This window comes from Natator depressus, chromosome 2, assembly GCF_965152275.1.
Source record: "Natator depressus isolate rNatDep1 chromosome 2, rNatDep2.hap1, whole genome shotgun sequence".
Taxonomy (NCBI): Eukaryota; Metazoa; Chordata; order Testudines; family Cheloniidae; genus Natator; species Natator depressus.
Window position 1 is genome coordinate 140806799 of NC_134235.1, and position 16843 is coordinate 140823641.

The window sequence follows — 16843 nt, forward strand, 5'->3', positions numbered from 1 at the left end:
CCAATGGGAGCAGCACCTGTAGGCGGAGGCTGCGCATGGAGCCACCTGGCCTCGCCTTTACCTAGGAGTTGAGGGAGGGACATGTCGCTGCTTCCGGGGAGCCTCCCGAGGCAAGCGCCGCCTGGAGCCCTAACCCCCTCCCACACCCCAACCCCCTGCCCCAGTCCTGAGCACCCTCCCACACCCAAACTCCTGCTGCTGCTGGGGGGAGGGAGGGCGTGGTGGCCTGAGACTGCCCCCACAGTGGCTCCCAGGCCAGTCGCATTGGCCGCAGCAGAATCTGTGACTTCATGACAGATTCACAACCTTAATCATATTGCATCTATATAAATCCATGGTACGCTCACATCTTGAATACTGTGTGCAGATGTGGTCGCCCCATCTCAAAAAAGATATATTAGAATTGGAAAAGCTTCAGAAAAGGGCAACAAAAATGATTAGGGCTATGGAAAAGCTTCCATATCAGGAAAGATTAATTAGACTTGGACTTTTTAGCTTGATAAAGAGATGGCTAAGGGTGGATGTGATAGAGGTCAATAAAATCATAGCTGGTGTGTAGAAAGTGAATAAGGAAGTGTTGTTTACTCCTCATTACACAAGAACAAGGGGGTTGGGTTTAAAACAAACATAAGGAAGTATTTCTTCACACAATTCACAGTCAACCTGTGGAACTCTTTGCCTGGGATGTTGTGAAGGCTAAGACTAACAGGGTTCAAAAAAGAACTAGATAAGTTTGTGGAGGTTAGGTCCATCAATGGCTATTAGCCAGGCTGGGCAGGGATGCAAAAGCATGCTCTGAGGTGTCCGTAGCCTCTGTTTGTCAGAAGCTGGGAATTGGCAACAGGGGAAGATCACTGATGATTACCTGTTCATTCTCTCTGAAGCACCTAGCATTGTCCACTGTTGGAAGACAGGATACTGGACTAGATGGACCATTGGTCTGACCCAGTTCTTATATGAATATTTGTAGTTTACTGTAAATTGTCCCCTAAGGTAAACCACAAACTCCTGGAGAGTGTCCAGACTGGCCTTTACAAATGTGTTAATTTTCAGTTCACCAAAGATAATTAATATGAAGTAAAAAACTGTAGTTTAAAGGTACCCTTAATGTGTATGAATAGTTCTCATTAACTCTAATGATAGTTGCTCAAGTGCATGGAGACTGAACTAGAACGCCTGTCTCAGGCTTTGTCTACACTAGAGAGCAGCTCAGCTCTCTACAGCTGCGCTGCTGTAAGATCTCTTATGTAGTTTTTCTATGACAACAGGCGAGAGCTCTCCCATCAACATAATTAAACCACCCTCAACAAGCAGCAGTATCTGTTAGCAGGAGAGCTTCCACTGTCCACATTGGTGTTATGTCGGTGTACCTTATGTTGCCCAGGGGTGTATTTTTTTCACACCACTGAGCGAAATAAGTTTTGCCAACAGAAGTGATAGGGTAGATACAGCCTTAGCTGATGGATATATGCTCAGAACAAGGGTAACTCATCTGAGAAATAGCTAGAATGAACTCTTTTGTGTCATACTTTTGAACTTTCTGTTTTATGCTTAAAAGAAATCTTTGCAAGATATCACAGTTTAAAATCAAAACTGCTGAACATGTTTGAGAAATCTTGAAATGTTTTACTTTTAAACTTTTTATTGGTAGATTCTAGATATGTGTGCTGCACCGGGGTCTAAGACTGCGCAGCTCATTGAAATGTTGCATGCAGACATGAATGTTCCTTTTCCAGGTAAGTCTGAGAGTTGAAGTAACATTAAATGTGATTGGAGCTTAATTTGTCCATGTAATTAAGCAAGTGTGAATTCAACAGACTGTATCTTGGAAATTTTTGTTCTGGTGCTCTCCTTAGATATTACATTAGGTTGTGTTAGTTCTTCATTATAAGAACCATCTGTTTACAGACACTTTTTTCTTTAACTTTAGAATTCTTTTTACTTTCTATAAAATTGCTGCAAAAATACCATGTGTTGTGTTCAGCAGAGCAACTTTGTCCTTTTCGGGCATCAGTGCATATCATCTCTGCGATTAAGCTCTGCTAACTCTGGGATGAGATGCGGAAGAACTGTATTTTGTTGCAGTTGCATAGTGTCAAGATTGATCACTTCTAATTTAAACAGAGCACTCCATGTTCCAAATGTTTGAAACGAGGCTTAAAAATTAGGACTATAAAATGCTCATCTCCAAACAATTTATGCAATATGAAGGGAAAACTATATTTTAAAAATATAATTATTGAATAGTAAAGCCACGATTTGGCTTCTGTGATATATATTTTTGCAGAATATGAGCTGGCTAATATATGAATGCAAAACGCAGATGCTTCCTGTTAACCTGTAAATTTTATTTTGTTCCCAGAGGGGTTTGTAATTGCTAATGATGTTGACAATAAGCGCTGCTATTTGCTGGTTCATCAGGCTAAGAGGCTAAACAGTCCTTGCATCATGGTGGTAAATCATGATGCTTCCAGCATCCCTACTCTACAAATAGACAATAATGGAAGAAAAGAGGTCCTCTTCTATGATAGGATTTTATGTGATGTCCCCTGCAGGTATATTGCATTTACTTCTTAATACACATATTAAATGTGCTACTTTTAATGTAATCTTTTTTGTTATTAATTTGTCCTGCTGTCTTTCTGCGAAGAAAGGCAGGGTTCGCTGTGATTTCCAAAACAAGCTGTTTCTCCTTTCACATCAGATTAAATAAAGAATTTTAGTTTAAAATAAGTGATCTTTTTGCCTCACTCCAGCCTATCCTTAGCTTCCATTAGCCAATGAGCTAAGTTTGTCTTCTAAACCTTTATATCAGGAATGGGAGGGTATATATGGAGCATATATATGCGATATAACACCTTTTAGTTTTTGTTTAACTCCAGAACTGCAGGAATTAATGGAAACAAAATTCATATTAAAAGCAAATACAATCTTATACACTAATACTGTATCTAAAATGAGATAGCCAGTCTAAATACCTATGGGAGAGCTAGCACTACTAAATCCTGCACTAATCTTAATTTCTTTCATTTGAAACAAGTTGTACAAGCATAGTTGTTTTTATTTCTTTCAGGGCTTAAAAGTGCAGTTCTGTTCTGAAAAGCGACTCTCTCAAAAAATGGCGTTGTAGGATTCCTAGTTATTGTCTGTCTCAATCACTTCCATATCAAATCTACCTAATTTACAAGTAAAACCTCTTCACCCCCATCCCCGTTACCCCCAACTGTTTGGAAATTTAGCTTGGAATCTGAAAGTCAGAATTCTTCCTAGTTCATGCATCACCAAGAAAAAAGAAAGTTAAGGGAAACGTAAATGGAATTCAAAGGGATGCAGTCAGGAAAAATACATAAATTATTTTCCCTCTATTGCTATCACCTCTGCCTACTAAAAGGAATTTTTTTTAATAATTCAGCATAGTTGCCCTTGTTTACTTTTTGCACTTCTTGGATAATGAAAATCAGTAAAGTCATTTTCATTTGTTTATGATCACTAATTTCAGGTTCCTAGTGCTGCAGTGTTTCTTTCAAATACTGCAAGGGTATGTTTTTAAGACTCTCTGAAAAAATCTGGAAACATTTTTATTTTTTGTAGATTTTCTAAAAGCTTGCTTTTTTAAACAAAATGTAAATTTTTGCACAAATGTAAGTTAATATGCATTTAAGTATTCTGTTGGTAATGCATGAGCCAGAGTAGAATCCAGATAATTCTTTCAGAGCTGGGCTTGTGCACGTCCAGCTATTTAGAAAAGCTGGACGTGCACAAGTCCATGGGGCCGGACGAGTTGCATCCGAGAGTGCTGAAGGAATTGGCGGCTGTGATTGCAGAGCCCTTGGCCATTATCTTTGAAAACTCGTGGCGAACGGGGGAAGTCCCGGATGACTGGAAAAAGGCTAATGTAGTGCCAATCTTTAAAAAAGGGAAGAAGGAGGATCCTGGGAACTACAGGCCAGTCAGCCTCACCTCAGTCCCTGGAAAAATCATGGAGCAGGTCCTCAAAGAATCAATCCTGAAGCACTTACATGAGAGGAAAGTGATCACGAACAGTCAGCATGGGTTCGCCAAGGGAAGGTCATGCCTGACTAATCTAATCGCCTTTTATGATGAGATTACTGGTTCTGTGGATGAAGGGAAAGCAGTGGATGTATTGTTTCTTGACTTTAGCAAAGCTTTTGACACGGTCTCCCACAGTATTCTTGTCAGCAAGTTAAGGAAGTATGGGCTGGATGAATGCACTATAAGGTGGGTAGAAAGCTGGCTAGATTGTCGGGCTCAACGGGTAGTGATCAATGGCTCCATGTCTAGTTGGCAGCCGGTGTCAAGTGGTGTGCCCCAGGGGTCGGTCCTGGGGCCGGTTTTGTTCAATATCTTCATAAATGATCTGGAGGATGGTGTGGATTGCACTCTCAGCAAATTTGCAGATGATACTAAACTGGGAGGAGTGGTAGATACGCTGGAGGGGAGGGATAGGATACAGAAGGACCTAGACAAATTGGAGGATTGGGCCAAAAGAAATCTGATGAGGTTCAATAAGGATAAGTGCAGGGTCCTGCACTTAGGATGGAAGAATCCAATGCACCGCTACAGACTAGGGACCGAATGGCTAGGCAGCAGTTCTGCGGAAAAGGACCTAGGGGTGACAGTGGACGAGAAGCTGGATATGAGTCAACAGTGTGCCCTTGTTGCCAAGAAGGCCAATGGCATTTTGGGATGTATAAGTAGGGGCATAGCGAGCAGATCGAGGGACATGATCGTTCCCCTCTATTCGACACTGGTGAGGCCTCATCTGGAGTACTGTGTCCAGTTTTGGGCCCCACACTACAAGAAGGATGTGGATAAATTGGAGAGAGTCCAGCGAAGGGCAACAAAAATGATTAGGGGTCTAGAGCACATGACTTATGAAGAGAGGCTGAGGGAGCTGGGATTGTTTAGTCTGCAGAAGAGAAGAATGAGGGGGGATTTGATAGCTGCTTTCAACTACCTGAAAGGGGGTTCCAAAGAGGATGGCTCTAGACTGTTCTCAATGGTAGCAGATGACAGAACGAGGAGTAATGGTCTCAAGTTGCAATGGGGGAGGTTTAGATTGGATATTAGGAAAAACTTTTTCACTAAGAGGGTGGTGAAACACTGGAATGCGTTACCTAGGGAGGTGGTAGAATCTCCTTCCTTAGAGGTTTTTAAGGTCAGGCTTGACAAAGCCCTGGCTGGGATGATTTAACTGGGAATTGGTCCTGCTTCGAGCAGGGGGTTGGACTAGATGACCTTCTGGGGTCCCTTCCAACCCTGATATTCTATGATTCTATGGTGCTTGAAGAGTACATTGGATTTAAAAGTAAAAATTAGTTTAATGAGTAATGTGAACAGATATGACTCTGAATACCCTGAGATAGAAGGTGCCGTTTGAGACAAATGAGTGGCTTCAAGCCCCACCACATTCAGCACTGTGTGAGAGAGGGGTATAGAAAAAAAGTCTGGCCTGCTGAACAGGACCTCAGTGCAGTTCTTTAACCAATTAGTGTCAGTGGCTAACTGGCCATAGCTTAGAGCCGTCCTGTGTAGCGCTGACTCTAATTGACTGCTTGGGAAGGAGAAAAGTTGCAGGAGCAGCTTCAATTTAAAGCTCTCCTCATCTAAAAATGAACTTGAAAAAAATCAATCTGTCACTACAAAAGCAGCTTTTTATGTGCCCTTATCCTGTATCATATTTTAATGAACATTCACATTTTTATGATTGTGCATTTTTAAATTTTTTTTTTTTAGTCTGGAAAGAAGTCCTTTAGTATGAATAGCCGCATCTTAAAGCAACTTGTGTACTTTGGTTCTATTGTAAAAAGCTGGGGCAGGAGGGGAGGCAGGGCGGTGTAGACCCCATATGTAGTGGCCTAGATGTTTCTATTGAGAATATCAACAAAAATAACAGATGAGATGTTGTTTCTTATTGTGTGGATTATTGTCCACTGTAACTGGGATGGAGACTACTATTTTCACATCACCATCTGCTGTATGATTTGTTCTCACTTTTGGTTACAAGGAATCTACCATGACTCTTGATAAACTGTTCCAGTGGTGAATTACCCTCACTGTGAAAAATGTGCACCTTATTTCCAGTGCAGTGTTTGACATTACCGGCTTCCTGAACCATCCAACCAGCCATTTTGTATGAGTAAACCAAGTCACTTTCATATACTTACTTTACTTTCTCTTTAACTTTTAACTTCATTATTCATCTTCAAAATGGAATTCTTTTAGTGAAGAGAGTATTTGTCGTGAAGAAGCATTTGTCAGAAATTTACTTGAGCCCAGTGATATAGCAATATGAAGTTCCAACTGTTGTAAATGATGTCACATTTTTGTTAAATCTCAATGCATAGTCTGAAATAAGTTAATTTAAGCAAAAATATTAACTAACTCTTTGAAAACCTCTCATGTTTTATATTAAAATGAGGAGTGAAATCCTAGCATCATTGAAGTCAATGGGAGTTTTTTAATTTATTACTTGGGGCTGGGATTTTATATGTTAGGTCTGTGAAATTAACTTCAGTGGGTGCATTACAAGGTTTTGTTGCCTATTGGACTTTCTTGATTGATTCATCTCTTGATTGATTCTCAGCTGGTAAAACTAGTCTGGTGCTGGAAATCCACTCAGAGTAGAGATGGGTTGCATAGTTTCTGAGACTTTGGAGCTAAATAGTTGGATTAAGATGGAAGATCCAGTTTGCCCTAACTTAGAGGTAGGAGTCTGAGCTCTGCTCTTGGGTCTGGTAGCTTACAAGGAATGTGTTGAAGTGAGTAACTGGGGTAAGATAACTAGCAGCATATGAATCAAATTAGATAGTAAATTTTTCAGTTCAGGATTGGTATTCCTACATGTGTTCAGTGCCTAGCAAAAATGGGGTTGTAATACTGACTGGGCACTATTGCAATAATAGTGAAGAAAGTACTTGTTTAGTGATGTATTTTTTTTATTTTGCTTTATCATGTTTTGATTATTAACTTTGAAAACTTAATTTGTTTTTAAAGAAATGATTTTTTTGCCTGTAAATAGTTGTTCCACAATTTTCTTATCTTGTGACTGCCTTTAATCCCTAAAGAAATAATTAGAAAAGGGGGAAATCTATGTCTAACTTGATTGCTGTTCCAGTTTTTAGTGGGAATTCCGGGTAATAACTGAGACAGATTATTGTTCCGTTGTCTCACAGTTGGCTAATATTAGAGTCTGAGACAAGATCTGCTCGGGGTTTAGCATCCTCTTAAGATGAATCCCCTGTGGTTAGTATCAAAATGGATTGTCGCCTCATGGGTTAAACCACCATTTTTGTATTTACTTATTTTTCAGCATAGAGTTAAATGTAGATCATAAAAAATCTTTTATTTTATATATAAAATATATAAACTTATAACATATAAACTTCTATTGCAGTGGAGATGGAACCATGAGAAAAAACATAGATGTATGGAAAAAATGGACAACACAAAATAGCTTACAGCTACATGGGTAAAAGTGCATATTCTAATTCCTGTATATGTTTGCAGAAAATGTCATCAGTGTAACAGTTTTACAAATAGAAATTATGAAGTGTTGCCACCTTTCACTTCCCCAACAAACTGCTAATTTCCTCGTACTTTCTTCTGAGAAGGGGATAATCGCCCAAATGTGGGATCAGTCTACATTAAAGATAGGGTAGCATCCCTATTGTTTTTGGTTTTTATGAAAACCAAAATAACTGGAGCCCTTCCAAATTCACAGCCATGAAAAACACATAGTGAACTGTGAAATCTGATCTCCCCTGTGATATCTATTATAGGGGAGGGGCAGGGCTGGGGGTGCCCCAGCGGGGGATTCCTACTGTGCACTGGACTCCAGCTGCTAGTCCCGGTGGGGCTAGGCAGGGATGGGACTTCCTCTTCCCCTGCAGGGGCCACTCTGGGGCTCGATCAAATCCCCAGGAACTTCCCCCGGCTGCAGGAAACTCCATGGTTGTGCTGGGCTCTGAAGGCAGCATCCCTGCCAGCAGCAACACAGAAGTAAGGGTGGCAATCATGCGACTCCCCACCCCCATCCACGCACATGCAATAGCTTTGCAACACCCTACACTCCCCTTTTGGGTCATGACCCCCACATTTACAATGCCATGAAATTTCAGATGTAAACATCTGAAACTGAAATTGACTTTTAAAAATCTTATGACTGAAATTGACCAAAATGAATTGGTAGGGCCCCACAAATAATGCAAAGGCAGGGAATCCATTGGAAGTGAGTTGTTAGCAGTGGGGGGCACAGTAATGGCAGTGAGCCAACTAATTGGATAGGAGGCGAATGGCAGGAGCTGCAGGGAAGATCGTGCAAGCCTAAAATGGCAGTGTACACTTTGTATACCTAAAGTCTAATGTAAAATAAAATATGAATATTGTTGAAATCCCTGTATTGTTATGTCTGATAAATATGAATAAAAGATTGGTCCTGACCTTGTTTTACAAATAAACAGCTTGGGTTCTTGGCTATTGTAATGCATCAAACATGGCTGTTAATTTAACACTGTAGTTTGGTGGTAGAGGGTTTATGTGAATTCTGGAATTAAGCATATCTTTGTAAATTTTTTTTTTTTTTAAAGAAAAATGAGATTTCTAAAATCTTATTTTAAAACCTAAAATTATTTAATTTTACTAACCTCTCAATTTAGATATGGTTTGATATGTAAATATTGTACTAACTTTCTGTTGTACAGATTTATATATGCTGCTTTTCAACACTACAAATTATTGCAATCCATAGAAATTTTTTTGTAAGGTTTTTGGGAAATAGCTTAATTGACTAAGTTCTTTAAAATTTAACAGTGTTTTGTATACCTAAGAAAGCGTATTTGAAACAGTAGTATTCTAGTAGTTGAAATAAATTAGTTTACGGGGTTTATTTTAGGGGCAGAGTTGTATTGTGGATGCACATCCCCGTCCAGGATATTGTATTGTGTGATATGTGTCTTTCTGGTACAACACTAACTGTTGTGCTGGCCATGCTTCTCATTCTGTTGATTTTAATGCTAGTATTCCTGGGCCAGAGAGGGATAGTGGCCAAGATAGGTTGCCTGCATTCAGATACTATGGTAATGGACACATTCAATAGAGGCGTGAGGAAATTAAGCTCTGTGTTTAAATGTTGTGTGTCCTGTTTTAATGCCTAATTTAATATAGCTAGAATGTCTGTAATGAAGTTTTCCCTGAGGTTTCAAGTAAGCGTCACCTGTAACAGGGTGCTTTGTACAAGGGATAATGGGAGTCTTGCTGGTCCCTGAATGGTTTAGACAAACACTTTTCTTTTAGATTGCAGTTAAGGATTGCAACCCGTGGTGTAGAACAACTGGCAGAAGGAGGTAGGATGGTCTATTCTACATGTTCATTGAATCCTGTTGAAAATGAAGCTGTGATTGCATCCCTGCTGGAAAAAAGTGAAGGTGAGAAAATGGGATATCTTGGCTGAATATTTACTGAACAATACATTAAAATCTTACTGATTCACAGTAATGGGAGATATGCAGATTAGAATGCCAGGGATGAGTGCAGTATAGATGAGAAACTCCCAGTGTGTGAATGGGAGGGAAGCTGCCTTATTTTCTCCTCTTACATCAACAGTTGTAATAAAAGTTCTCTAGACCAAATAAGGTCTCCTGCGACATCCTATCGGCACCAATAGCGTAGCTGGGGGCGCCCTGCTCCCCCACCGAGCAGAAGTGGCGCCGTTTTAATTCTTTGGTGCCTTTTAAATTTTAACTCACCCGGCGGCACTCCGGGTCTTCAGCAGCACTTTGGCGTCGGGTCCTTCACTCGCTCTGGTCTTCGGCGGTATTGTGGTGGCAGGGGGGTCCTTCAGCACCGAAGACTGGAGCGAGTGAAGGACCCGACGCCGAAGGGCTGCTGAAGACCCGGAGCGCCACCGGGTGAGTACTAGCGGGTGGCGCCTTTTTTTTTAATCTCCGCTCCCCCTGTTTTTTCCACCTGGCTACGCCACTGATCAGCACTGGTAGATTTTATAGCTGTAATGTTGGATCTTAAACAGTTCTGTAAATGATGTACCAAAGACTCATTTAGACTCAGCTGTGTTGCCTTGGTAGCATCAACAGGAGTAAAAAGTAGTTAAACCTTTATTTTTGTCACTGTAGCAAGCAAATATGGAGCACAACTGTTGAGTAAGAATGTGCCATTTTATGGGGGGAGGATCAGATGCAGCAGTATTTGGTAGTAAGTAGCCTAGGCCTGTTTGAGGGATGTTACCAAATATCAGGGAATGACACTAGCTCATGAGCAACTGTGTTCTAGTGCCTTCTGCCTGGGGACTGAGAGTTATGAGGCCTGGATTCTATTCTTGAGTCTGCTAACATCCTTTGTGTCCTTGACTAAATCATTTAACATCTTTTGGTTTTTATCCCACATCAGTTTCATGCCATCTGTAAGGTATTTCTAGACTTTCACATGAAGTTTTTTATAAACTATATTATTATCCACACTAGACCCACCCCAAGCAGACATTTCTTTTCTGACTGAATCAGCAAACTGCACACTTACAAATTATTTCCAGTGGTTTTGAATGTCTGTTTTACTGAAGCTCAAATCAAGGAGTTTTACTGTACATGGAGTCCTTCTAATATTTGTGACTAACTTCCAGTTGAGACAGCTTTGAAAAATGACATCTCATGCCAATTTGGTGGGTTTACAATTATGTTTTTCTATTTTAAGATTTTCACCTTTTTATTATTGGGTGGAATACCTGTGCAAATAAGAGATGTGACCGCTTGGTTGACAAAGGGGAGTGAACTGACAAAATACTATAAAATGCATAAAGCAAGTAAACTGAAAATCAGTAAAGAAAAAGACCTTTCTCTGTTCTTTCATTTATAGCAATCCTGAGTTACAGCAATTTAATAATAATAAAAAAAACAGTAGTGTGTGGCTTTTTTTTTTTTAATGGGTGATGATTCAAGTACACTTAAAGGAATCATAGAAAATGTACTTTTGTTCATGTTCAGAGCGTCTTGAAGCATTTTACCAAGTAATGAGTTAAATACTGGAAATAGTGTTTTGCTGAGGGACTGTTAGATTGAAAGTCTGATGCCTCATAACCTATCAGGGTTGGAAATGGGCATTTTATCGAATTATAAAGTCATTTTCGACAGCCAGTGTTGTGTAGCATTGTCTTTTTATCCTTTACTTTTATCTGTTGTCAAACTTCTTTAAAGTTCTTACTGGATTTTTAAAAATCTGTTCATAATGATGTGTAATTTCATATCTTCTTTGTTACTTTGAAGTACAAAATGTATTTCAAAATAAATCTCTCTATCTTACCCAACATGGTGTATAATTTTATAGAAAATCATGTTTTGAAAGGTTACATAGAAGTACACCTCTAAACAATTTCCCTGAAGTTTATATTTTCAAAAATACTTACTTGCTTTTGCGTATTTGGCTTTCTAGGTGCCTTAGAACTTGCTGATGTCTTTTCTGAGTTGCCAGGCTTGAAGTGGATGCGAGGGATTACACAATGGAAGGTACTCAGAAGATATTTCTGTAAAGATATATACCATAGTCCCAGTCTTGATGCATGCTTTGTTATCTGCACAATTTAGGGCTCTCAGCCCCCACCCTCTCTTTTTGGGTATTTAGGAAGTAAGGGACCCAACTTTACCCCTCCAGGTGTAAAGGTGGGCTCCCGGCTCTACTCCTCCTTGGACTCAGGGCTAACACCCATCCCCAGTGGACTCAGGGCTCTGCAGGGCCTTTTAGCAGTGAAAGAGTCTTACACAGTAATATCCTTAATCTCTATTTATTAACAATTACCAAAACAGAATACACACACTAAGCATACAGTGCTCACCACACCCAATAAAGCAGATGAACTTTTCTTGATTGCCAGTCAAGATTAGATCGTCCGGGGCTCTAAGGGGCTCTAGTTTCTGCATGGTGTGGTCAGCAGATTGTTGAGGTCTGACAGCTCTGATCTTGGGCTGTGTCCTGGAGTTAGGTTCCAAAGAACTTCCCTTTCGACCCCAGTGTATATAGTTAAAACTACCTAGCTATACCTTAACCAATAATTTTAAACTACAGTACTACAAAACAGTGTTTTTCACCAATCCTAGCCCATGATGAAACAATTCTTTAACTAATCCTAGCACATTACAAAATAATTCTTGAACCAATTAGACCCCACCACCTTAGTTATTCAACAGACAGAAACAATTAAAGAATCGGACAGAGACCATACAGATAAACAGTAGAGAAGTAGAGACCATAAAGGCCAAACAATAGAGAAGTATAGATTTCACAATCACAGCTGTTGATAAGTGGTTCCTTGCCAAACAGAATATCAAACAAAGTTTTCTTTGAACATCTTATACTCTGTTTCTTTATCTGGAGATGGTGAGTACTATTAGGAAAGGAGTGCCTGCCTAACAGCCTGGTATTACATTGTTTGATGCAATTTAGATGGAACGGGAGAATGTGACTCTGCGTCTTAGCTCATGTCTGCTGTTTCTCACTCTTGCTGCGGCTTTTACTGCAGAAAAAGGCCTCAGACCTTACAGCTTTGGGTAACTCAAAGAGCTCTAAAATTGAGGTATTAGCCTAAGCTAATAAAACTGGAAGAAGTTAAATGATATCAATAAATATGACACCAAGGTTTTTAATCCTCCCCAGCTAGAGTACACTCTACACATTTTTGAGGCTCCACTAATACAGTCTCCCGGGGGGGGAAAAAATCACTGTCATGTTTCTTAATTTACTTCACCATTTCAGGCAGTTCTATCTCCCATTTTGTTGATAATGCTGTCAGATCCACTTTAAGTTGTCTCTTACCTTTAGGCATGAAAAGTTATTATCTGTCAAAAGAGGAAGCCACTTGGCTTCTTTCCCATCCTTTTTTCTCCAGCCAGTTATCCATCCCTGAGGCTCTGTAGCTGAGCTGGATGCTTGGGAAAAAGGGTCAAGAAGTGGACAGGTCCTTCAGACTTATTGAAATACAGGGAGTCCTCGATTTTCGACTTATGACATTTCTGAATTGACACCATGATTCGACTTCGAATTTACGACGCTCGGTCCTGCAATGGAGTGGATTGCGGTTTCGATGTTTCGACTTACAACGCAATTTTCAGGAACCAATTGTATCATAAGTCCGAGGATTGCCTGTATTCTTTCAGCAGAAACCAACCTGAGAAGGTTGCTTTAAGTTTCCTACCCCTTCTGACACTGAAGGCTGAACCTTAAAATGTGTATCCATGTTGTAAATGCAAAATGGGTAATGGCATATGCAATTTGGAATCTTGTGTTTTGCATTTACAATTTAAGTACACACTTTTCGAAGCTTCACCATGAAATAGAATCTGTCTGCAGAATCATTAGCAAAATAGACCTGCCTGCAAGTAGAGGTGAAGCTAAAAGAAAGGAAAACAGAGGTAACTTAGGATGCCAAATTTATAAAACAAATCTTGCTTCAGAGGATCCTGGCAGATTAAATGTATTTACGGATAGAATGGTGGTTGGGGAGCGTGATTCCAGTTGTTTTAGGCTGCATCTCCAGCTTGACCATAAATGGAAAGGGGTTCAAGTAGCATCCATAGTTGTACGCAAATAGCAAAGCACAAAGTGAAAAGATTTTGCTTTCCCTTGACTGGGATTCATACTTTGCTTTTTAAATAAGCAAAAAGATAGGGTTTACACACACACTGCTTCAGTCAGACACAAAATATCCAAAAAGAATGTTAACTGATGTACTGCATTCCTGTGAATGTTTATGCTAAAAGTTGATCTCGGGATAGAAATCTTCTCCATAACATTAAGATGTATATTCAAAATAATGCACAAACACTATGCAGAGAAATACTGGCAGATTTACTTGTCTTGAACCCATGTCATCTACTTGAGAATGTACGTTAAGCCTTATTTTAGTGCATTTGTGGATGGTGAAAACAGCAGTAAAGATTAAGTGCAAGACTCATTTTAAATTCCTGGTTTTCACTGCACATAATTTTCTCAAATAAATCTTTATCACTGAAACTTTTAATGCTCAGGTCTCTCCGAAGGTGTAACTAGCTTCCTTTTAAAACTACAATCTTTATGGCAGCTTTTTAAGTTAGCTGATCATTATGTAGGGGGAGGAAAACATATCTTATTCAAAGATGCCCATTACAATTCCAACACACCAATATGGATGGAACTCTCTCAGGTCAAAATTGTGAGGTTCAGGAGAGGTCACCTTATGCTTTTTCTGCTGAGGTGTGTAGGCTTTCCTTGGTATTTCCATGGCTGTTTCCTTTCTGACTGTATGTCAGAACATCCTGCTGAAGGAGACCTGCTAATGTCCATGGGATGTGGACCAGAGAATGAGAAACTGTTGTGATGTATGTCTTCATAGATTTTAAGACTGGAATGGGCCAATAGATCAATCCAGTGTGACTACCTGTATAACACTTACCGTAGAATTTCACCAAATTACCCCAGCATTGAGTCCAGTAATTTGTATAAAGTACATCTTCAAGAAAAGCAGGTTTTAAACAAGGCTGATTAAAAAATGGCTGAATTTTAGAAGTTCATGTGCTAGTCTTGACAATTCGTAAAGTATAAGTGACTGAAATTTAGTACAAAACCCCTTCATTATTGAATTGTATGTGATGACAGAGTAACATAAAACTGTAAGTATTGTGTGAGCAGTTGTGGTTTCATGCTATTGTTTCATTGGAGTTCCACAACTATGTAGTTTTGATATTATCCAAATGTGAAAGTATGCAGTTAATTCAGCAGAATAGAGCTACTCCTTTTTTGTCTTAAATAGGATGACCTGATGTCCCGATTTTTATAGGGACAGTCCTGATTTTTGTTTTGTTTTGTTTTTTTTATATAGGCTCCTATTGCCCCCCACCCCCTGTCCTGATTTTTCACATTTGTTGTCTGGTCACCCTTCTTAAACATATATTAATGTGATAAGAAAGATTAAATTAATCGTACAAGTCAGGAAAATGTTACCATTCTTACAGAAATGTTGACTTGATATCCTTGCCCATATGTAATGATTGTTTGTTTTTTCTTGGTAAATGTATCCCGTACAAATATACTCAGACTAATATTGCCAAGTTAAGGTTCCTACAGGAATTTTGAATTTCCCGCCTTTTTTGGTGTGGTTAGTTTTTCAGCCTGCATTATTTCTTTGTTCCATCTGTATTTGTTAACAAGTAAATTAACCTCAAATTTTATTCCTAAATGGACAACTGGCACTAGTAATCTTGATACAGCAGATTTTAGTTGTTACACAGGGTTGCCAACTTTCTAATTCCAGAAAACCGAACACCACTGCCCCGTCTCTGCTCACTCCATTCCCCCCTCCCTCTGTCACTTGATCTTCCCCATCCTCTCTTGCTCATTTTCACTGCAAGGCCCAAACAGGCATATTTATTGTTTTGACCGATGTATTCAGGTTTTATTTGTTACATGACGCTAGAGCTGGCAGCCAAATAGTCAAAAAGGGTAATTTTTTAAAAAAATGAAATTTCACAAAGGTTTTCATGATTCTTTCCCTCCCCTCTTTCCATTTTTCGTAACTAGCTCTGTTTTTTGTTCACTAAAGTTATTTTAATTTTATGTATGGAATTAGGACCACATATTATCACAGCTACAATGGATCCATTAAAGACCCACTCCTGAAGTCCAAATACAAATCCATAGAGCACAACCACAGAAATGCACACCTGTCCAGATACGTATATAAATAAATCTGTAGAAACTGATACCCACATCTACATGCAGATACACACTTGTGTTCATGTGTACACATCTAGCATGCACTAACACATGTACTTCCACATTATTTAATATTACAATTGTTGTTTAGTGCCTAGAGACCCCAACTAAGATCAGGGCTCCAGGGTGGTAGGTGCTGGACATACACATAAAAAGAGAGAATCTGCAACAAAGAGTTTATAGAGTAACTAGACAAAGGTGGGGAGAAACATATGATATATTGGCTCTTCTGCAATTACTAGTCAACAACAACTAGTCAACAACAAGGATTGGTCCTGCTTTGATTAGGGGGTTGGACTAGATGACCTCCTGAGGTCCCTTCCAACTCTGATATTCTATGATTCTGTGATTAACTTTTTAAGAAATAATACTTCTTTTTTTTTAAGAGTTCCCTTCTCTTTTAAAAACTTGGTATGAAATGAATACACATTTTATGTCATCAATTTTTTTTGCACAAGCCAGCAAAAGGAATAAAAGTCAGAGTTAGGCTGCAAATTTTATTCACACAGATATATACACATGTGGCAATACACACAGCCCCCTATACAAAGACTCACAGTCTCTTACACACATACAGTGCATGTGTATTAATAAGACACACACTTGCCTACACAGAGACACTTTTCCATACACTTTTCCAGGGGCTGCCTAAATCACCCAACCGGGAAGGGAGGAGGGTGGGCTGGAGGGGAAAAGATGGGGGTGGGGTGTGGGTGGAGGAGAGAGGATGGGGAGGGAAAGAGGCTAAGGATGAGGGCAGGGTAGGGGTAAGAGGGGGCAGTAAAGGAGAGAGGAGGAGGTGTGTTGGGGGTATGTGGGGTGGATGGCAATGCAGGGGGAGGCAGAAGGTTATGGGTGCATGAGGATGTGGGGGGCACAGGGGTGTATAGGGACATAATGGGAGTGGAGCAGTGTATGGACGTGAATGGGATACAAGGCTGTGGGGGGTGAAGGACATGGAGGTGGCAGCTCTGGGAGGTGGAGAGGATGGGTGGGAGAGCGCTGTATGGGATACAGGGCTGGGATGGGTAGGTGTGCGGGGGCCGGACAAGACGGGACGGGGAGGGATGCT

General features: G+C 39.9%; 1 protein-coding gene across 3 annotated transcripts in view; it reads left to right on the plus strand.

The window, feature by feature from the left end:
* The window catches only part of NSUN2 (NOP2/Sun RNA methyltransferase 2), a 48860-nt gene that overhangs the window by 8232 nt on the left and 23785 nt on the right, over positions 1–16843 (plus strand). For all 3 annotated transcript variants that reach the window (XM_074945072.1, XM_074945070.1, XM_074945071.1), the window contains exons 6-10: positions 1652–1736; positions 2363–2555; positions 7418–7492; positions 9316–9446; positions 11461–11534. In XM_074945072.1, the coding sequence (XP_074801173.1) occupies positions 1652–1736; positions 2363–2555; positions 7418–7492; positions 9316–9446; positions 11461–11534 (558 nt within the window). The remainder of the gene's footprint in view (positions 1–1651; positions 1737–2362; positions 2556–7417; positions 7493–9315; positions 9447–11460; positions 11535–16843) is intronic.